Source organism: Thermobia domestica, chromosome 3 (assembly GCF_964235325.1).
Source record: "Thermobia domestica chromosome 3, izTheDome1.hap1.1, whole genome shotgun sequence".
Classification (NCBI taxonomy): Eukaryota; Metazoa; Arthropoda; class Insecta; order Zygentoma; family Lepismatidae; genus Thermobia; species Thermobia domestica.
The window spans coordinates 304,812,497-304,835,847 of record NC_137456.1 but is presented as its reverse complement, the minus strand read 5'-3'; the positions used below and the strand labels follow the sequence as shown (position 1 = coordinate 304,835,847).

The window sequence follows — 23,351 nt, the reverse complement described above, 5'->3', positions numbered from 1 at the left end:
CTCTGTACGTTGTGCATTAGTTTATTTTATATTTTTCCTGTGTAGCATTAAAATAAATGTTTGGTATGCTCTCTTAAATATAACTATGTATTGTGATTATGTTAGTCACAACTGATTAATTATCTGATGCAATCAACATAAGGATATTAAGTGAACTATAAAATGTTGAGAACCATACATTATTGATATAATCTTATAATTAACTGTCGTACAACACTTTTAACATCATTCTAACATTAGTACACTGATTTTCAAAATTTAAGGACGAGATAAATAAATTAATATGAAACATTATGTAGTTGATAGGAATGAATGAAAGCCTGGCAACATGTTGGCAGATGCCTCCTACACGTGTGCATGGAACAAGATGTTGGATTGCGTGACGTAAGCGTGATAAATGTGTAGTTTGTAGTGATGGGCAAAAACTCGGGAAAATATTTTTGGTTTTTATCCTTGGGTTTAAACCCAGTTTTTTTTCCATTTTGGGAAAGTATGAGGGTTTTTTCGTATAACGACAAGAAAAATATATTATAACTTTTATTTACATTTATTTCTTATTTATAAGTGTGTCTCGACACGGAAAAAAATACAGGTTGTTTCGAAATATAATAATACAGTTATCATAAGTTTTAGTATTTTACGAAAATTAAGTAATATTACTCTGAACTTATCACTTACAAGGTTTCTGAAAACAATCATAAATACGATTCAAGAAGAAGATGGACGTGCCACATACCCGAGTCAAAATAAATATCAGTCAATACAACTTAAGCTAAGCCAAATGATTTCTGTGTGTAATAAAAGAATACCAAGTATAGCTATAATAGTGTATTGTTTGTAAAGTTTGTAACTGCGTATTGATTGATGAAGTCTATTGTAACATTAAGTTGCTTAAATACTAATAAATGATGATTATGAGGGACCTTCGACCTATGAGAGACCTACGGACCTTCGACCACAAACATCATTATTTTCGGATGGTTGACTGGCCTGCACTGCTCATAACTTATCTCTAGGTCAATTTAAATTACGTTGATTTTAGTAAGGAATACCAAAAGAACCTATATAGGCCTACTTTGTTAATATAACTAACTACATTATATTCTTTATCATATTAGAAAAGTAAACCTCATCTGGACTTCCATTTCTAGGAATTAGGTTAGGTTAGGTTAGCTTGTTTTGGTTAACGGTGCATCGCTAGTGAAAAGCCTATTATAGTGTAAACTTTCGCAAGGATCAAGAAAACTGGTCTACCACACATACAAAACGGTAAGAATTCTGTATTTTCCTTATGTACGAGGGACAAAGTATCACTAAACCACATTTATCGCATCATATGTAAGTGTATTTTTATCATTCTTAAGCGAAGTAACCCAATTTTACCTAACCTGAGTTCAGTAATATGTAAGTTTGGTGGACCATTCTTTTTATCCTACCTTAAACTTTGATTCAAAAAACTTTTTCTTACAAACAAAATATGCGCTCACTGTTTCTCCTTCAACCATGCTATCCATAAAAGAACAAATTTCATACTCTCTTGACTTTGGTTGGAGATTGTAAATGTTTGCGAGTTGTTTCCTTGTTCTGAGTCTAATCCTATTAACTGTGGTGATGCAGTTTCATTCACTCTATACGTTGACAATGCACTAGAATCTACCGATTAGTACAAATTTAGTGACGTAGTATTTGTATCTGTTCCTTGGTTTTAAATATGCCCTAAATAGAGATGTACACTTCCGGGTGGTTTTCAGATGCTTATTCTTTACATCTTGTGGAGACATGTATCATTCTAATATGTGAGCTGACATTTTTCCCCATCTGCAACTACGTAGGTCTTGTGGCAGAATTTACATTCCACCGATTTATTTAATTTCTCTCTGTACACTTTCTAGATATCGCTTTTACGCCGTCCCATTCTTAAAGCTAAACTTTTATCAAATACCAAATATCAATAATAGAAATTATATTGATTATACAGCCAGACAAACTTTCATCTCTTGCGTAAGTGAATAAAGTTTCTTGTGTCATCATATTTAAGAAGTTAACCCGTAAGTACTCGCGCCCGTTTTGTTAACACAAGTACTCACGCGTGGATCCAATTGATATTAGTTTTCAATAATAAAAATATATTTTTTAAATAATTAAGACAATGTAGCATAACTCTAGATATGTTTTTGAAAGTACTTGCTGCAATTAGATTTTTGTACTCGTTTTGAGACATTTTTTTTTGAAAATATTTTTTCATCAGGACTTCTGTTGAACCAACACAAAAGTTACCTGTTTTGGGGTCTGTAAACACCCCGTGCGAATTAAGTGGCTATAATTGATGTAGGTTACACTGGCAAAGATTCTGTTAATTAAAATCAATAAACATCAACTAAAAATAACGTATTTTTGCTTTATTAATAAAAACCCATTTTTTGGTGAGAAAATACGGTCTTAAAATCGGATTTAAACCTAAAATATATTTTCTCTCCCATTGGGTTTTTCCCCTCGCCCATCTCTAGTCTTTCCTGAACATCAACAAGGCGAATGAAAGAGATGAGACAATGTAAGTCAGCCAGTAAGATGTTCGATTGCATTGTGAGGGTGTTACTCAAAACAACATGGTCTGGAGACAACATTTGAATGACTTCACACGGGGAAGAATCGTCGGGAAACTGAAAGAAGAATAAAGTATGATTAGTGTGGCCCAGAACTTAGTATTCCCGATAGCATTGTTTCACGTGGACGAAGAACATTCCGAACAACAGGCTATGCTGTGCGTACTGGTCGACCACGGTCAACCGCAGGAATGGACGACTGCTACATTGTAAAACAGCCAGGAAGAAACCCACGTCAAACAGCGAGTGCAATTGCAAACACATCTAAGAGAATTGAAAGTCGCCCAATTTCGTTCTATATACTGAGACATCGACTGCATGGAATGGTCGTTTTGTTTGGTAGGCATTAAGCGTATTCTGTTGACACTTGCGCATCTATGGCACTGTTTGCGGGGATGCCAAGTAAAGCAGGACAGAACAGTGGAGGAGTGAGATCGCGTTCCTTTCATCGATCAGAGCATATTCAGTCGGAGAAGTATTTCCGAACGTATACTTATCTGGCGATAGGTGATAATACGAATTGAATATAGGAATATTGTGGAACACGATCATTTTGATGGCTCAATGTTGCTTTGTGGGGAAGCATAGACCTAATATTGCATGGCATACCAATCTCCTAATTTTGGAACTCAGCACACTCAGCGGTCAGAGTTGATGAGACACTTTACTTTTCAGAGGTGCAGTAGTCACAACTTCCTTATAGATTGAACAGCGAAAGTGGTAGATCAATTGGAGTGAGATCAGTGGCGTATTTAAGGGGTGGGTTTCCGGGCTTAAGCACCTCCCGAAATTTTATTTAGTATTTTAAAGTAAATGAAATATCTTGCAGAATTTTCACATTTTCAGGGATACAGTTAGAAAAGCCACCCCCCGAAACCGAATCGTAAATACGCCACTGCTTGCCACCATACACTCTAGCACGCCTTTCTAGTTACTGTTCCTTATCAGCAATGTCCCAACAATTTTCTCTTCTTTGAAGCCAACAATATTTCAATACCCTATATTTTATTAGTTCCTTAAAAAAAAAAAAAAAATAAATAAAAAAAAAATGGAAATTTCTAAATGCCAAATACCAAAGTTGTATTAAATTGTAATTTTTTTTTAACTCATTATGAAAAGTAACCACGATAAAATACTTAAGGCATTTTCTTTCCACTGTTAGATTCCAAAATAAGAGATGTTCTCCTTTTTTGACAAAAAGTTGATAAACTAAGATGAAAAACTTCAAATCCCCTACTCGTATAAAACGCAAGGTTAATTCAACCGAAACCCTATATCAACAAATTTCCTTCAATTTTTACGTGGAAATATAGGCCGCATTTATTTAACTTTATCTTTCATTTTCATGTGACACATTACTTACCAAGACAACGAAAGTTTCTGATAGCCTTATTTCTAATTTATACATTACCAATTAAATTTCATTCCTTCCTTACCTAACCTCCGATTAAACTTGGTCAATACTTCTTTACTATTCCATTTTAACTTTCCAAGTTTGAGTTAACTAAAAGTATCACATATTACAAGTTACAGTACAGCGATATATCCCTATTATAATTAATCTGTACCTATATTATCAACATTGATCAGAGGCGCAATAATTAAGCATATAGCTTAGATATAATTAAAAGAAAGAACATTGTTATTGACATGACATGTTGTCATGGAAAAAGATTATTATGGACGTATACACGAAATGGACGAATATAGATGGAATATGTTTGTATAAATAAAAGGAATAAATCGATGTTAGTTGGTATGTATAATGTTATGACATATTAATCTGAAGTTGATAGGTTTATTGTAATAACTTGATATATCTGCGAATTAGGGCTAAAGTGTTTATTCGCTTTTATCTGGTGCCGTAGACCCGGGACTATACCGAAAACCTTTAGTTCCGAAGGATAGTAAGAACGGAGTTTATGTGCATATTTTACCTTTTATGAGTTTCACTACTTTGAGAAGTGGAAAGAAAATCCAAAGAACTGGAATTATGCAGGATTCGGAGATTGAAGAAGTACCCAGTACTTTAGATGAAACCATGTCTGGAACTGCCGTAACTGTGTCCGAACGTTCCCATTCTAATCTTATTGATATGATTAGTCAACTACTAGATGCTAAATCCGAACAATACAATAAAAAGCTAGAACAGATACAGAAATCGAATGATGAGAAGCTGGAGCATATGAAAAAATCGAATGATGAGATGCTGGAGCATATGAAGAAATCAAATGATGAGAAGTTCGAGCAAATATTGACCCAACACAAATCTCTTGCAGATAGAGTTCAGGGTATCCATGAAAATTTCGATCGGTTACAGCATAATTTGAAAGAGGACTTGCAAGTGTTGATTGAAAAAGTGAATGGTACTGGTGTGAATATGAAAGTAGAACCGGAAGAAGGTCAGAAGAAGGTCGATGGACGAAATGAAAATATTGAAGAACAGGATGTAAACGAAACAACTGAACCTGTGGTGAATTGGGATGCGGAAGATGCTGCAATTAAAGAAGAACCATCATCTCCGGCCAAGGAGACCACCACCACTACTACTACAGACGTATTCAAAATTGAAGTGAATACAGGCGTATTCAAAATTGAAGTGAAAGGTCTGCCGAGATTATACAGGTTAGGGGAATTGAAGAAATTGTTGACAGACGATTTGAAGTTGGGAAGCCATACTATTAGGTCACCGAAAAGAGCGAGTTCTTGGATTTATTTGATCTTCAAAACTGAAGAAGACCAACAGAAGGCAGTAAAGACCTTGAATGGATACAGTTGGAAGAAGCGAGTTCTTTCAGCCGAAGTTGCCGGAACTGATCAACGTAAGCGAAAATTGGAAAAGTCTAATGACAAGGATTCTAAAAAGGCGAAAGTTGTGTTACCTGTAGAAGATAGAATAAAACAGGCTACAATACCTTTGTGGGATGTTACTTATGGAGAACAATTGAAGAAGAAGACTGAAGAAATAAAATCTTCACCCACGCGACTGACGGATTTGCTGCTGAGAAGGAATCTGGATTTAGCAGGTTGGGTAGAAGAAAGAAAGGAGAAGAATGAAGGACTTGCAGACTTTCTGAGGCATTTGCCTATAGGAAAAATTAAGGATGATTTGAAAGATTATTATCTCCAAAACAGAGAAGGAAACAGCTTGAATGTAACATCGCTCTATTTCCAGATCTTCACTGAAAAGGAAGAAGGTGAGAAACCTCCACCTCTGCAGCTGTTAGAATATGTGAAAGAAACTATCTGTGACATGAGTTTCCGATTATCTCCAGATTCTGATTTTCAAGTGAATACCTCGGGAGCCGAGCAGCTTTATACTTCCATCGCGGAAATGGTTGAAGTTGACGAAGAAACTTCCTTGATAGATGTGTGTTGTGCCACTGGAGGAATTGGATTTACTCTTGCTAAGAAATGTGCTCAAGTTCTTGACATAGAGATGTCGAGCCAAGCAATAGAAGATACAAGAGGCAATGCTGTAAAAAATGTCATCACAAACAGAGAATATTTTGTCGGACGGACTGAAGATATTTTGCCCACCGTAGTGGAGAAAGTAGCTGGAAAGAAGATACTTGTTATTGTAGATTCACCTAGAGTTGGGCTTCATCAGAAGTTTCAGCGATGTAGTGAAAAGGTAGAACAAGAACAGGAAAATAAGTATCAGATTAAAGTTGGAAATGGCTGAAGCTAGTTCAAACTTTAGTCAACCCTGATGTGTTAACTAAACTAAACTTGGCTAACAATTCTTGATCTATTCTCTTGGATGTTACGAGTTGTGTTATGAGTACTTCATTTGGACTTTATATATGTGCAACATGTTATGATGTGATTCATTTATTTTATCTTTGTACTAACTTTCAGTGTTATGTTTATCTTTATTTTATCTTACGTGTTCAAAGGAAACCTGATTGTGTTAAATTTAAATTCATGACATTGATCTTAATTGAAGCTTCTAAATGTAATTATTGCCTTCTGATTGTTGACGTGTGATATGATGACAATCTTAATTGTAAATATCATTTGTATATGGATGTTATCGTTCAATGTAAAAGAGGAACAACTAACTAGTAACTCTGCGTAAGTCATCAATTAGTTATAATTTTGAATAGACCCATAAATGATATTTGTAATGAATCGACGTTTTATGATACGTAATTAGTAATAAAAGAAAAATGTTGTTATAAATGAATTGATATATATATGGAGCAAGAAGAGAAAAGAAAAATATTTATATTGATGTAATAATAATAATTAATACGAGGATTGATGTAATAATAATTAGTACGAGGGCTATTCAAAAGGTGAATGTTTTGAAAATATCCAGGGTTCTTTCCTTCACTGTAATACTGTTACGGAATTCCCGTTCTGGGCGACATTTACAGCGATATATCCCTATTATAATTAATCTGTACCTATATTATCAACATTGATCAGAGGCGCAATAATTAAGCATATAGCTTAGATATAATTAAAAGAAAGAACATTGTTATTGACATGACATGTTGTCATGGAAAAAGATTATTATGGACGTATACACGAAATGGACGAATATAGATGGAATATGTTTGTATAAATAAAAGGAATAAATCGATGTTAGTTGGTATGTATAATGTTATGACATATTAATCTGAAGTTGATAGGTTTATTGTAATAACTTGATATATCTGCGAATTAGGGCTAAAGTGTTTATTCGCTTTAACAGGTCTGATAACATTCTCTTCCGTTATCAGACAAGACAGCTAATAAATGATGAAAATTGTTTCATAAATGTATATTGTTACGTAACAATGTGACAGTTTTGTAATGGTCTGTTGTCACAATAAATTAACAATACAAGACTTCATATTTTTCATCTTTTGAAAATTTCACTTCCATAAGAACAAAGAAAGATGAGCGAAATATTTTTTTTTCTATTTTTATTCTATCAAACAACGCACTCTGATTCATCCCTAGATGACCTAAAATTGAACATAATCCACGAGCAAGGACGCCCATGTTGTGGTTTCCAAGGGGGGGGGGCAAGTATAAGTGACGTTTTAAATATAGTTTCAAATTTTGCTGTAACTAATGTAAACATGATATTGGGTTTTCGATATTCCTAAGTACAATTTCCTCTTAGGGGAGGGGGCAAGCGCCCCATCTTGCCCCCCTGATGGGCGCCCATGACCACGAGTATAAATCTTTTTTATATTTGGTTGGTATATTCTATAAGTACAAGAATTTTGGAGTAACGCTAACAAAACACACAAATAGAATGATACACTCAAATTTAGAATTTTATTTTACTGGTAACGTCACTGAAAATATAAATTCCTTCATCGTTTTAAATATATGTCATCACATTTCATGTTCTTATTTGTTTTCAGAACATGAAAATATATTTTTTCCAGTTTAATCCACTGGAACTGTCAGAATTTATTAAATCAACACCGACATTATCCTTGGCGAAGCCTGCTCCTGGAAAAGGGAAGTAAAACATCCCGGATCACCATTTATGAGCTAAGTCTTGTTTTATTATTCTATTATTTCCAAAAACCCAAGAACTAAGGGATAAAATGAGTGAGAGTAGCAAAGTCTTCAGTTAGAATATGCTGGAAACATCCAGGTGAAGAAAGGATAAAAGCTCTGCTACAAACGCTGACCACATTTGTATTTCTCAGGAAGCAATTTCCAGGACAGCAGCCACAAGATATGACAACTAAAATATTACTCTAGAACGTCCTTCTGGTGACCACACGAGAAATGATCCCGGGAGAGGAAGACAAGGACATCCAGGACAACCAAAGTGAACAAAAGTTTCTCACGACATTAGTTCCAGAACAGCAACCAGATGTGACAACCAAAAGTCCAAGTTCTTAGAATATACCTCAAACTTTCAAATGAGTGGTTCTAGGTGAGAACAACCTGGACCACCAGTAATAAACAAATTTTAGATTCCTCATAAATTAGCTTCAATACAAGAAACAAAGAAAACCTCAAAATCTTCTAGATCACCCATGATACGCTCAGGTGAGAAGTGGTCCCGGGGGAGGGGAGGAGCACGCCTCGGGTCACCAACAGCAAATTAACCTTACATTTTAAGAAGATAATTGCGATACGGAGCCAGTAAGTGAAGACATCAAAAGCATCTAGAACATGTCTGATACCCTTAGGTGAAGCGTGGTCCCGGGAAAGGGGAGGAGGGCACCCCGGGCCACCAACAGCAAACCAAGTTTTCATTTCAGAAGATAATAATTTCGAAGGAGAGCAAACAGGAGGAGCAACAAATTGGAAACTTGAAGAGTCTCTGAAACATGCCTCATATGCCTATGTGAGTAGTTCCGGAGTGGAGGAGGAGACTTCACAAGAACTGTAAATAATTGTAAATATTTGTACATTTGTATATATTTGTAAATATTATCTGTAAATATGTATTTGTAAATATATATTTGTAAATATCATAATTGGTTCACCTCTGTCGAAGTTATGAGTGATCGTATACACCACTATAATATTAATAGTGTTAGTCGTTGATGAGTTTCATGATCCAGCTCCAAAGACCATCACCAGATTGTAATGAAATTTATATGAGACCACCGGGAACGTCTGTTCTTTTAAATAATCAAAAAATGTCAAAATTGGTTCACCTATATCGAAGTTATGAGTGATCGTATACACCACTATAGTATTAAGAGTGTTAATCGCTGATGAATTTCATGATCCAGTTCCAAAGACTATCACCAGATCGTAATGAAATTTATATGAGACCACCGGGAAGATATGCTCTTTTAAATAATCAAAAAATGTCAAAATTAGTTCACCTCTATCAAAGTTATGAGTGATCGTATACACCACTATAGTATTAAGAGTGTTAATCGCTGATGAATTTCATGATCCAGTTCCAAAGACTATCACCAGATCGTAATAAAATTTATATGAGACCACCGGGAAGGTATGTTCTTTTAAATAAACAAAAAAGGCAAAATTGGTTCACTTATGTCGAAGTTATGAGTGATCAAACACACACCAATTATAGTATTAACAGTGCCAGTCGTTGAGGAGTTTCCGAAAACTATTATTAAATCCTCATGAAGTTTACGTGAGATCATCGGGAAAGTATACCCTCAATAAATAAATAAATAAAATAAAAATCGAGATAGGTTCATCTATATCGAAGCTATGCGTAAACATTCACAGAACATATATACGAGATAAAGGGGCCGAATTGAGAGTTTACTTGCTTTTCTGAAATCGATTAAAAATAAACCTTTACCAAGAGAAAATAGAACAAGTGACTAGTTTTCGATACCTGATTAATATTATTAATGATATGCAAACGTGAAATAAAAGCATGTGTAATGAAACCATGAACTAAGAATTAAAAAAATCATCATTTTTATTCATAAAAATGGTAATTTGGCAGGCCCATATCCAGGGGGGCTAGGGGGCGGCCCCCCTAAAAATTTTCACAGTAGGCCTCCAAATGAACTATAATATGGTGATGAACTATAATATGGTTGGGACGGCCCCCCTAACTTTGGCCCCCCCCCTATATTTTGGGGTTGACTACCGGCCTGCAATTTGGTAGGTGAAAATGGAACAAAGTTTATTGTAATATCTTAACTGTTGAATACATGCATAACATTATTTTTAAAAATCACAAAGACAGTATTTGTAATCAAGAAATCGTTGGAAGCAGAAGCAAAATAGTTAAGAATCACCTGTAGTCAAATAACAATGTTTCTCAGTAGTAATCAACAATTCGGATAAAATCACGAAAAAGACAAAAGCAAACCTCAAGGTAAATTAAAGTTCAGAAATACTTATTTTTACATCATTAGATAACAACAATATTTTTCAGAAAATGTAATTAGGACTTTCCTAAGATTTTGTGAATTTTTATATTGGCTTTTGGCAAAGTAAAAAGGAAAAATAATTAAGGCAAACAAGGACAATATTCCATATAAAATGACCAAGTTTGCAACTAGAAAAAAGACATTTCGCATTCTGCATTCTGGATCCTGCATCCAGCATCCATACGAAATTACAAATACCGCAAGAGAGACCATTGTTTGGTCAAAACCAAGCGAAATATACACTAAGGTAAAGTATGACTACAGAGAACTTTAATTGTCTATTTTGCATGTAACATGATATTAGGAAGTCTCTGAAAGTGACAGGCAGATTTGAATGTATTCATATTTAACTCATTTCTGTTATAATTGTCCCAACATTGAGTGATTCTAAAAATTATGTATCCACTATACACTATACTACCATTGTAAGTCAGTTGTTTCATTAATAACATATTGTCACTTACGACAATAAGAGATTGCAACCATTCGTTTAATTTCACACTTTTAATTGGATTTAAGAATTCACTGTTCCTTTAGTTATTGATTTGATACTATTCATTTGATCTTTATTTTCTTTAAAATTTTATTTTATTTTATTTTATTTTATTTTATTATTTTTTTTTTTTTACTTACGGTACACATGGATCATCATCATAGGTATTCTGCCTTTATTGGCAGGTCACTTGCTGCAGCTGAGAAGCTTCCATGTTCTACGGTCCTCCGTTAACCTCTTCGTCTTCGCGTATGATCTTTCTGTTTTTATATCATCCATTAATTGCAGTCTCCTTCGCCCCTCTCTCTCTCTTTCCGCCACCATACCCTCTAGGACGTCCCTCATGATACAATCTATTCTTAGGCAATGTCCCACCGAGTTTCTCTTCCTCTTCCTAATAATATCTAAAAGTGTTCTTTTCTCACCCACCATTTCTAACACTCTCTCATTCGTTTTCCGCTCGACCCAACTAATTCTTTCCATTCTTCTCCACACCCACATTTCGAAGGCTTCCAGTCTATTTTCATCACCTATACGTAATGTCCACGTTTCCACCCCATACAGTACAACACTCCACACGAAGCATTTTATGAGTCTTTTTCTCAACTCTTTATTCAAGGTCCCACAAAACAGACTTTTCTTCCTCCTAAAGGCTTCTTTCGCCACTCCTATCCTTGCTTTTATTTCACGTTCACACTTCATGTTATTACTAAGAATACTTCCCAGATATCGAAAACTATTCACTTGTTTTATTTTCTTCCCTGTTACTTTTATATTTGACACAGACCCCTTCGTTCCAATCACCATGGCTTTTGTCTTTCTAACATCTATTTTCATCCCATATTCTTCAAAGCCCTTTCTCATTCTTTCTAACATTTTATTGATTTTCTTTTCAGATTCTGCAACAAGTACACATGGATAGGAATAGCGAATGAAGTCTTTAGCAGGAAGAAACGTCCATTTTGTGGGGCCTTGAGTCAAAAGTTGAGATGAAATGCCTGGTGTCGAGTATTGTACCGTATGGGTAAGAAACATGTACATTATACAAAAATGATGAAACACTACTGGAAACTTTCAAAATATGGTTGTAGAGAAGAATGGACAGAATTAACTGGGTGGAGCGAAAAACTAATGAGAGCATGATAGAAGTGTTGGAGAGAAGAGAACACTTTCAGATATATTCTTGAGAAGAGGAAGAGAAACTGGTTGGGACATGGCTGAAAAGGAATTGTATCATGAGGGAGTACTAGAGGGTATGGTAGCAGGAAAGTGAGGGAGCGGGTGCAGGAGACTACAATTGACGGACGATATCAAAACAGAAAAATCGTACATGAGGACGAACAGGTTAGCGGAAGACCGTGGACAGGGCCGGATTTCCCAATAGGCCCGGGCCTATGGGCGCATGGCCGAGAGAAAAAAATATCTAGAAATAAAAATAAATAGCCATAACTTAACATATTTTTTGAATTGATTTTAAAATATCAGGCTAATAAAGCATTCTGAAGTTCATTGGAACAAATAATTGTTGGTAAAGTTAAACTATTTGCATCGTGGAGTGGTGTTTAAGCAATTAACATATAGACCTGATATAATTTTTTAATAAAGGTTTTTAGGAAAGTAACTTTAACCAGATAGGGGGCGAAAAAAAATATTGAGCCTAGGGGCGCCAAAATGTTAAATCCGGCTCTGACCGTGGACCATGGAATCTTGTCAGTTGTGGCAAGGGCTGCAAACAATGGCAGAATACCTATGATGGTGATGATGATATTAAGATCTTATACTCGAAAATTCTAAAACTATGTGAATTTGGCAGTTAGAGCCCCCTGTCTGTGACGAAATTCTGTGTGTGCTATTGATCTTAGGTATAATCGTCATTTCAACTCATCATATTTCTCAAAAACAAATTCAACAACAACATCAAGCAATCATTAGGCATCTTCTTTGATTAACAATAGTATAGACATGGAACTTATAAGTCGTTAGTGCTAACCCAATTTAAACTTAGATTTCAAATATCATAACAACCTGTACATCAAAGAAAATATAATTAATAATATTGTAATTAGAAAAGAACTTTCTAGTGTTGCATCCTTCAGAGAACCACATGGACCTGACATTACTAAACGGTGTGACAAACATCTTGCCATTTGAAGGCGGCACTCCAAGTTCCTTTTAAATGCTGCCAGCAAATGAGAGGCCTGCGGTATTGCCACGTTTATTTTGTACACATCCACGTCTATCCTCTGCCACCTGATCGCGCTGTATTTCATCTACTTAAAGTCGTAGCCACATCCCCTTTACCACTTGGCAACGTCGCGTCAGAGCTTGCGTTTTATTCGTTTAGCTGAAATGCCAAGATGTTTGTCACAGGTTTTAGCTGGATGTTGTATGGAAAGCGATGACTCATAGCCTCGTTAAACATTTTGTTTTTTCTTTACATTTGCCTTTTTGGTTTGTCTGTACCTGTACGTTTCTGTTGTAAACGTATACCTATTTTTATTCTATAGCGATGAACGCTGAAACTGCAGGTTATTGGTTTATGCTACTTCCAACTTGTCTAGAAGTTTAAGAGAGAAGACAGTACTTATTACTACAATCGATTAAGAAAATACACACTTTTCTATCTATCTTATTATTTTTGTTCTATGTAGATGAGCATTGAAACCGGAAATTCTAATGGATTTCTATCACTTCCAGTTTTAGTATAGACTTTAGGGTGAAGATTCTTGTCACTCGCGCAATCCACTGGGAGTTGAGGGGGGCATGTCTCATTCAATATTGGAACTAGGAGGGACTGTCACCTTAATAATAGATTTGAAATGTGTCTTTTTGGGGCGGGGAGAAATGTGATTATTTGTGCCCAATTGCCACAAAAGAAAGTGAGATGAAATTGATGTCTCCCTCCTCATAATAAGTCTCATATCTGCCTGGGGGCGCGGTGGCTCAGGGGTAGAGCGTTCACCTCCGGTGCTTGGGGTCCCTGGTTCGATCTCAGCTCGCGCCGTATGGACATTATGGTGAACAAACACCCTGTTCATGGGTTTTCTCGGGGTTCTCCCGTTTCCTCCCACTTTCTTCATTCCACCATTTCACTCATCTCTCATCATCACCGTCTCCTTTAGCCTAACCGGTATAATCGTGGGACGTAAAACTTAATGATTTCATTTCATTTCAAATCTGCCTGTCTCCCAATGTTGAAAACAAGATTCTCCAGAGCATTGTTTTTCAACTTCATAAATATTTTGAACATCGCTTTGAAAAAAAAAAAAAAAAAACGGTTATGATTACGGTCTTACCCCTCCTTCCCTAATGTTGAAGACAGATTTGCGCCGGTGATTCTTGTTAAACTTAATAGATTGGAAGAACCTGCTTCACGCTAATCAATAACCATTTTTGATCTTTTAAAACAATATTAAAACCAAAAATAGTTTATTTATACTATTCCCGTGGATGGATAACCTCCAACAAGCGAACCCAATTCCTAGCGTATGATTCTTTACATCCAGATCAAAATTGATAACGAAACATCAAACACGTCTTGAGATTTTGTGTCTCCCGAACGGGCAGACGAACAGACAAAATAAATGCTGTATATATAGGAGTTTAAAGTAACAAAAATTCATACAAGGTAGACAATCTAGTATATCAATTTGCAAGAAATGTTAGGTTTCACTAACGACAGGGAATTTATGAAGTTATTACTTGAAAATACTGACGTCCTGTACAAGGAGAAAATCCGTTATCAGGGGAGCGGTATATTGTCCAAATATACATAATGCATAAGTTTACTACGGAAATCTGTACGGAGCATACGTTATACGTTTGATGCAGGGTGTTTCCTATGGTCATACGTTAAGTTAAAAAACTATGCATCCTATGCTTTTACCTACGTCATATGCGTTTTTTTAGGGATGGCCAAAATTTTCCGGAATCCGGATTCCGGAAATTTTGTTTTCCGGAATCGGAAAATTTACTTTCCGGATTTCGGAAAAATTCCGGAATTCGGAAAAAATCCGGATTTCGGAAAAAAAATCCGGAATTCGGAAAAATTCCGGAATTCAGAAAAATTCCGGAATTCGGAAAAATTCCGGAATTCAGAAAAATTCCGGATTTCAGAAAAAATCCGGAATTCGGAAAAATTCCGGATTTCGGAAAAATTCCGACATTCGGAAAAAATCCGGAATTTAGAAAAATCGGAATTTTTCCGATTTTACTTTCCGGATTCCGGAAAGTAAAAATTCTGGAATTATCCATCCTTAGCTAATAGCTGTTAAAAGAGAAACACAATAATGAATAGGCTATATATACTGTATTAATTTCTTGTAGTTGGATATGTCTTTATCATTTACGTAGACAATTGCTATTGCAGTTATTTACTACTTTATGAGAAAGGTCTTATTTTCACACACAAAAAAGTCGCCGGTATGTCTCAAACATTATCGCGTTTCCACCTGCAGCTGCTCCAAAGCACTGCAAACTACTTTTTAACCAGGCGAAAGGCAGTGAAGGAAAATAAATCTCAACAAATATTCTAATAACATTCGCTTATTGTCAACATACCTACAGTGAGCGCAGAAAGTGTTCGTATACTTTATATTGAAAACAGCTAGCATGAGAACGGGAAGTGGAAATTATATATATAACCAGAATTAAGACTACACATTCATACATTTTATTTCTATATACAAGAGAAAGGCCAAACAAACACAATCACTGTTTTGTTCAGAAGAAAAGAGAGAATTCCTTTTTTGTAAACGCAAAAAGTCACCGTACACTTATGCTTGAATTAATGCTTATAAAGTATATTACGTTATTTAATATTTTGTGGGATTACCCTGTGCGTTAATGATTGTCTGTAGTCTTCGTGGCATTGATTTCACCTGTAGTAGTTCGTAGTTCTGTAGCTTCGGGACTGATTATGTCCCATTCTTCTTGAATAGCTTTTCTTAGGCCATCTTTAGTAGACAAGCTGTGCCTTCTGATTCTTGTCTCCAGAACAGATCATAGATGTTCTATGGGGTTCATGTCTGGTGATTGGGGAGGTGTGCGAAGCTGTTTCAAGGTATTATAGAGTCAGGGGCGGATCCAGAGGGGAGCGATCGCCCCCCCCACACAAGAGAAAACTCTTATTTTATATATAAATAAACCCATCCATAACAAGTTTGGAGCTCTTAAAAGTAGCAGTATTACCGCCGACCGCCCCCGCAGAAGTCCGTCAGACCTTGCAGACAGGCCTCGTTCAACAGTACAAACAATAATTGCGATGTATAATGTTTCTATCACTGTGCGAAACCATAAAAAAAAAATAATAAAATAATAATAATAATAAAAAAGAACTGGAAGACCAAGAGTGTTGAGTGAACAAGTTAAACGTTACATTATTAGGGAAAGAAAAAAGGTTCCAAAAAGTAGTGCTGTGCAATTGGCAACGGATCTGGAAACATGCGGTGTTAAAGTATCAGCCAGTACAGTGCGGAATATTTGCAGGGTATCATGGTCGGATAGCCAGGAAAATGTTCTGGGTGAACAAGACAAATCGTATAAAGAGACTAAAGTTTGAAAAAGAGTATAAAGATAAGGGATCAGGCTTCTTTCTGGAATAGGGTCATATTTTCGGACGAAAGTAAATTTAATTTTATCGAGTCCAATGGGAGGCGTATGGTATGGCGCAAGGTGAATACAGAGATGAATCCTCAAAATCTCGTCCCTAAAGTAAGACACGGAGGAGGGTCCGTGCTCGTCTGGGGTTGTATGAGGCCTCAGGAGTGGGTCGTCTCCACCTTATCGATGGAGTGATGATCCACAAAGTATATATTAACATATTAAAGGAATATCTCCATACTAGTGCGCAGAAGATGGTTCTTGAAAACAATTTATTGTTCAGCAAGACAACGACTCCAAACATACAGCGGAAAATACTCGATTGTGGCTACTCTATACAGGGGCGGATCCAGGACGGACTTCTGGGGAAGGGGCGGTCGGCAGTAATACTGCTACTTTTAAGAGCTCCAAACTTGTTATGGATGGGTTTGTTTATATATAAAATAAGAAAGTTTCCTCTTGTGGGGGGGGGGGGGGCGATGGCCCCGATCGCCCCCCTCTGGATCTGCCCTTGAGGTTTGCTATCTTTCTCAAAGACTTACCCTTCTTATGCACTTTAATAATTACTTTTCTTGTCTCCTCATTTGTTTCTGTTCGGTTGCTTCCCATTTCGACAGCCCACCGTGCAGTTTTTTCACTCCTATTCACAACTAAACTCATTCTGTTACTCGTCATGCTATACAGAGGTGTATACTCAGGTGAATACTAGTGAACCCCAGTTGTGGTATCTTTGTTTCGTATTCGTACGTCAGGTGTACGATCACTTTTTGCGTCTACTCTATACATTTTCTACGGAATTTATTTACTTTCTGACCATTAAACTTGTCTTTGTGATTCTTTATTGATATATTCATAAAGCTTAGTTTTCATTATTCATATTGTGTGTGTTATTACACTTCTTAAATTTTCTGTTTCTTTTTCGCAGGCATTCTCGTTTCAATAGCATAGGTGTATGAACACTTTCTGCGCTCACTGTACGTACAGTAAATACAAATTTATAATTTTTGACTTTACGAAGTATACAATGTAATTGTTCAATAATTAACATAAGCAGGCATTCATTAATTTATATTAATATAATAGTTAACAAAACTAATAAGCGGGTGATTGATGACTCAGTGGTAGAGTTTTCATCTATGGTATTCTAACCCAGGACATGTGGGTTTTCGATGACTAATTTTGTGTTCGAAAATTTTCCCGGTGGTACTCTTGGTTCCCTTTCTTATATTTGTTCCATCATCACTCATTAACGAATTTAGTTTATCAAAACTCTATAGCCATATATTCATTCTGTCCGTCAGTGAAACAAACAGTCTCAAGAACTATCTGATGGATTACCATCAATTTTGGCTATGATGTACAGAGTCAATAGTTAAGAATCGAGTTCCCTGATGAATGTAATATTCAAACCGGAAGCGGTACAAATCAACCATTTCCGGTTTTAACGTTAATCATTATATAGTAAATATGGTAATAGCGAGAAGCGGTTTCCAGTAATCGACATATATAACATTCATGTAGATAGAATGTTACCCAGTTTGTGCATCTGCTGAAAGTAATGAGCTTAGGTATTTAAAGAGCATTTTCCGCTTTAGAAAATGTGTGCTTGGTAAAGAATGTAGAGAATTAGCTGAGTCAGGCACGTAGCTAGAATATGGTAATAGGAAGGGGGGGGGGGATCTGCCACGAAATACTGTGGTTATGTACCAGGGGCTCAATCATTCTAAACTATTTTATTGGCAACATATATTGGTTCGTTTAGCCAAGATTTCTAATGGGGGCATGATATGAAATACTGTGGTTACACACTAGAGGCTCGATCAATCTAAATATTTTACTGACAACATACCCATATTGATTGGTTAGGACAATAAAATGAGGATATATTAGTAAGTATTTTAATAAGAAGCTATGAAGAAATCTCGAGTAAAAGAATACAAAAAAAGTATTGAAAAAGATATCGTCTTCCGAGGTCATTCGAACGGTGTCGAGAATTTTGCGTCTGGGAAATTTGCGCCCTACCTCAAGAACAGGGAAAATTGCGCCTGCGATGTACCTCCACCGGGAAGTTTGAGCCCTGCGAAATAAAAGAACCTACTGGAGCTTACGCATTTCCTCGGAGGGGCTGACATTACAGCATAAACAATCCTCCCCCCACAACCATGCCATTTGTGATTTATTTTCATTGTGGCTATATAAGGGGAGAATAAACTTCAATATAAGCCAAAAGAACACAACGGATCAACGCAATCACTGCTTCTTCCAGAGATGATTTTGGGGGAACACTGGCCTCCCCAGAGCTCTCAGAGCGCCCCCTCGGAGGAGACCAAAATAATACGTCTATAATATAATAATAAATAGAATAGTACCAGCAGTGACCCCCCTCCGGAATACTAAATGTGCCCCCCGGAACATTTTTCCTGAAAGAACGACTGAACGCAATAGTGTGTTTGAAGTGTAATTCCAGCAAGTAAACACACTGTACATAGTTTTCTTGATAATATTACTGAACTGATTTTACATTCACTTTACATTTTCTTTTCTATATTGTGTGTCCTGAAAAGCCAAACAACTCGCAAGGATTGTGAACAGAGATATCTGGGTAGAGCCAAACAGCCTTTTGTAGATTAAATTATACTCTTTGATTATATTAATAAATAATTATATATCAGTCATTTATACGTTTATTGTAAATTTTGTAGTATAATGAAAAATTGTATTTGTATGGATTGCCCTTTAGTGAACTAAAATTGTATTTTTTTTTCATTTGTTCGGAATATTATAACGGATGGAGTAACTCACTGAGACGATGAGAGGCAAGCCTAGTTCAAGTGCGAGTGGAAGTTACTTTACACAATACAATAATAAGTTGAATTGTAGGGCGCTAACATCCCAGTGCAAATATATAGCCGGCGCATTTTCCCCTCTTTTTGGGGTAGGGCGCAAACATCCCAGTGCAAATATATTGCGAGCGCATTTTTTCCTATTTTTGTGAAAAAAGTGAAATTTTGAGTTTTACGTCCCACGGTTATGCCGGTTAGGCTAAAGGAGACGGTGATAATGAGTAATGAATGAAATGGTGGAATGAAGAAAGTGGGAGGAAACGGGAGAACCCCGAGAAAACCCACGCACACGGTGTTTGTCCACCACAAAGTTCACTTGGCGGGAGCAGGGTTTGAACCCGAGCCCCTAGCACCAGAGGTGAACGCTCTACCACTGAGCCACCGCGGCCCCATTCCTATTTTTGTGGTAGGGCGCAAATTTCCCGGGCGCAAAATTCTCGCATTCAAGGAAAATATAATGTCCGTGAAGTTGACAAGCCACTTATGTCAGACTCCAATTTCGACTTTAAACGTCGCTAGTGCTACGTTAGTGTTCGATAGTGACGCAAATCGTTAGTACTCCAACTGCATGCCAACACGCCCACTTCTAAGAATCATCTCAAAAATGAGGTTAACCGTTAGAGCAAGTAAGTGCTCATTGGTGCCATTAACATTAACGTTAAAGCCTCCATCGTACGGCCCTTTGAGTAATAATAACACCACGTTTTTTGCTAGTCTCAATGCGTCCCTATATTCTCGCGAACATTCTGACGTGCCCAAGTTAGTTACTTTTTTTTTGGGGGGGGGGACTATTGTTTATCTGTTATTGTTTATTGTTTATTGCTAGTCTGCAGAGTAGTCCTTACATTAATATGCCATTGTCCTTGATAATCATTGCGTATTTACAAGCAATTTGTTATTACTGTTAGAAGATATCAAAAAACAACAGATAAAATCTACTACTTAACGGTTCATATTTTTCTTTTACAGTACATAAACGATTAATAATAATAATAATAAGACTATTCCAGCATAAAAGTTATCAATTGCATCACACTGGCAACAAGCGACGCATATTTTAACTTCATAAAAAATCGTTTCTCACGATTTTCTGGAAAACTACGTATGATAACATCTTCATTATGTCAAGTTGTTTATCTCAGTGTGATATATGTCTTACCTCTGGACAATATCACAGTAAAACAAAAATTAAATATTAGGAGTACATCGTACTTTTGGACTACATCTCATTAACCATGGGAAGATTGAGTAGTGTATACTTTAGGATGTAAGTTTCAGCTTAACTTGCATCATACATTCTTAGGATTACAAAAAGGAAATTTGTTCGTTTGCATTTGAACAAAATTCTTAGGATTACAAAAAGAAAAAATAATTTTTCCGAATTCCGGATTTTTTCCGAATTCCGGAATTTTTCCGAAATCCGGAATTTTTCCGAATTCCGGATTTTTTCTGAATTCCGGAATTTTTCCGAATTCCGGATTTTTTCTGAATTCCGGAATTTTTCCGAATTCCGGATTTTTTCCGAATTCCGGAACTTTTCCGAAATCCGGAATTTTTCCAAATTCCGGAACTTTTCCGAATTCCGGATTTTTTCCGAAATCCGGAATTTTTCCGAATTCCGGAATTTTTCTGAATTCCGGATTTTTTCCGAAATCCGGAATTTTTCCGAAATCCGGAATTTTTCCGAATTCCGGAATTTTCCGATTTTACTTTCCGGATTCCGGAAAGTAAAAATTCCGGAATTGGCCATCCCTAGTTTCTTTCTCTATATAGTATCCAGGGGCGGATCCAAGCGGGGGGGGGGGCGATCGGGGCGATCGCCTCCCCAGAAGAGGAAACTTTCTTACAAATATATAAATAAAACCCATCCCACAGTTTGGAGCGCTTAAAAGTAGCAATATGACAACCCCCCGCCCCCCCAGAAGTCGGTCCTGGATCTGCCCCTGATAGTATCTAATTGTCGTTGGAAGAAACCCGCCCTACATTGACGGTACTTTGCAACTAGAAAGCCTTTTGCAGGAGAAGAAGAAAATGTCTGTAAAAGTTAAAGATTAGTAAAATGTCAGCGACTTTTCCGATGGAGAAGTTAATTTGTTATCGTAATTGACTTCTTCATCAGAAAAAGTCCCTGACTTTCAACTAATCTCCAACTTTTTCAAATTTTTTTGATCTTGTGTCAAGTTATGTTTTGTTTTTGAGGTACGAAGTAGCTGCAAAAGCACCATTGAAATATTTCTAGTGAGTATGTTTAGTTTAAGTAAAATTTGAAAACGATTAACTTACCTCATTTCGATTGACCCGAGGAACCTCTTCGTTGTTCACAGCAGATGGACCAGGCTCCTCTTCGGGAAATGGCATTGCGAATGACCTTGGACGTTCGCCTTCACGGTTAATGCAGAAAATGTCTAGATTGTGAGGATCTTCATATGACCCAATTGATTGATCACTGTCTTCGGCAGGGTTTCCTGGATCTATATTAAGTAAAATGATGATCAGTCTTAAGATCTTGGGTCTTCAATAATTTGGGATAAGTACATAACTCTTCAATACCATTAATCACGAACGTACGCAAGAGTCCTAGGAGTGGGAAAAAGTTCAAAATCCCGACTTTTCCGTAAATTAAGTCTAATTTCAGGGTCGATTGTAAAAATTTATTATAATTTATCCTCATATGAATTTGGACTCTCTAAAGGCTCTGGATTCCTCCTGAAATAGTCATGCGTATGTCTCTGCTATTAACTTGAATAATAATAATAATAATAATAATAATAATAATAATAATAATAATAATAATAATAATAATAATAAATAAATAAATAAATAAATAAATAAAATATGAGGTATCTACCATGGTAAATGTAAAACCCTAAGTTTAATTTTCGAGATAATCCAGAAAAAAGAATATATATATATATATATATATATATATATATATATATATATATATATATATATATATATATATATATATATATATATATATATATATATATAACGTAAAAATTGAATCTGTAAAATAGCCACGGCGTCTATTAACTTGAAATTGATACTGATACGGGATTAATAACCGTACCAATTTTGACATTAAGACTACAGCACACAGTACGGTTAACGGAATAAGACCCCCAACTTTTGATTTTGATTTGATTTTAATTTAGCGTTCCCTTTCAGCAGCTAGACTATATGAGACGTGGACCTACAGTTTAAACGTCGGAATCCAAACCACTTGAACATCCGCCGTGGACACTAAAAAGCACAAATACTTATCGAACTGAGTCAGGGCAGGAGCATAGCTTGCCCCGAACGGTAGCACGGGAGTGCGTCCGAAGGGAGGAGGCGCGTAAGCGACGGTGGGTATATGCATAAAGGAGGATTGAAATAACCACAGTAACTAACTCACAGCTGTTATTCGCTACAAAACGCTAATCCTGGATTAATCTCCCGTTTTCGACGATTTATCTCAATCTGATGATTTGTCAAAATAATTTTCAGATCGGTGTTGGTGCAACACATAATTCTCAGTTCGATAATTAACTTTAGTTATATCTCTATCCACAAATTAATCTTTGGTTTGTGCAACTGAGCATGATAAATGAGACTTTTATTTAGTAGATATTTATTGTAATTTGTTTTCTTATACGAAATCTAAGCATACTCACGTTCTTTGTTCCCTTCTTCGTTACAAAACATCTAGAACAGGGTTTCTCAACCTGGGGGTCGCAATCCCTAGGGGCAGCGAGAGGGATGTATGAGGGTCCCAAATATAAGCGGAAGACATAAATATGATTAGAATCTAATACCGGAATATTATTTTGTATTTTTTTCTAAAAAAAATAGATCTACTAAACATTTTTAACTGCAGAGTTATTTAAAACCAATTTAAATGAAGAGGTACGATATGAAACCAATGAGAACTGCATATTGAAATACCAGAAAAATACAATTGTAAAAAAACCTGTATATTGAAATACAATTA

At 36.1% G+C, this 23,351-nt stretch overlaps 1 protein-coding gene across 3 annotated transcripts in view; it reads right to left on the bottom strand.

The window, feature by feature from the left end:
- Positions 1-23,351, bottom strand: part of LOC145681755 (uncharacterized) — a 132,119-nt gene that overhangs the window by 16,209 nt on the left and 92,559 nt on the right. For all 3 annotated transcript variants that reach the window (XM_081753367.1, XM_081753365.1, XM_081753366.1), the window contains exon 2: positions 21,659-21,846. In XM_081753367.1, coding sequence (XP_081609493.1) covers positions 21,659-21,733 — 75 coding nt within the window. In that variant the 5' untranslated portion in view covers positions 21,734-21,846. The remainder of the gene's footprint in view (positions 1-21,658; positions 21,847-23,351) is intronic.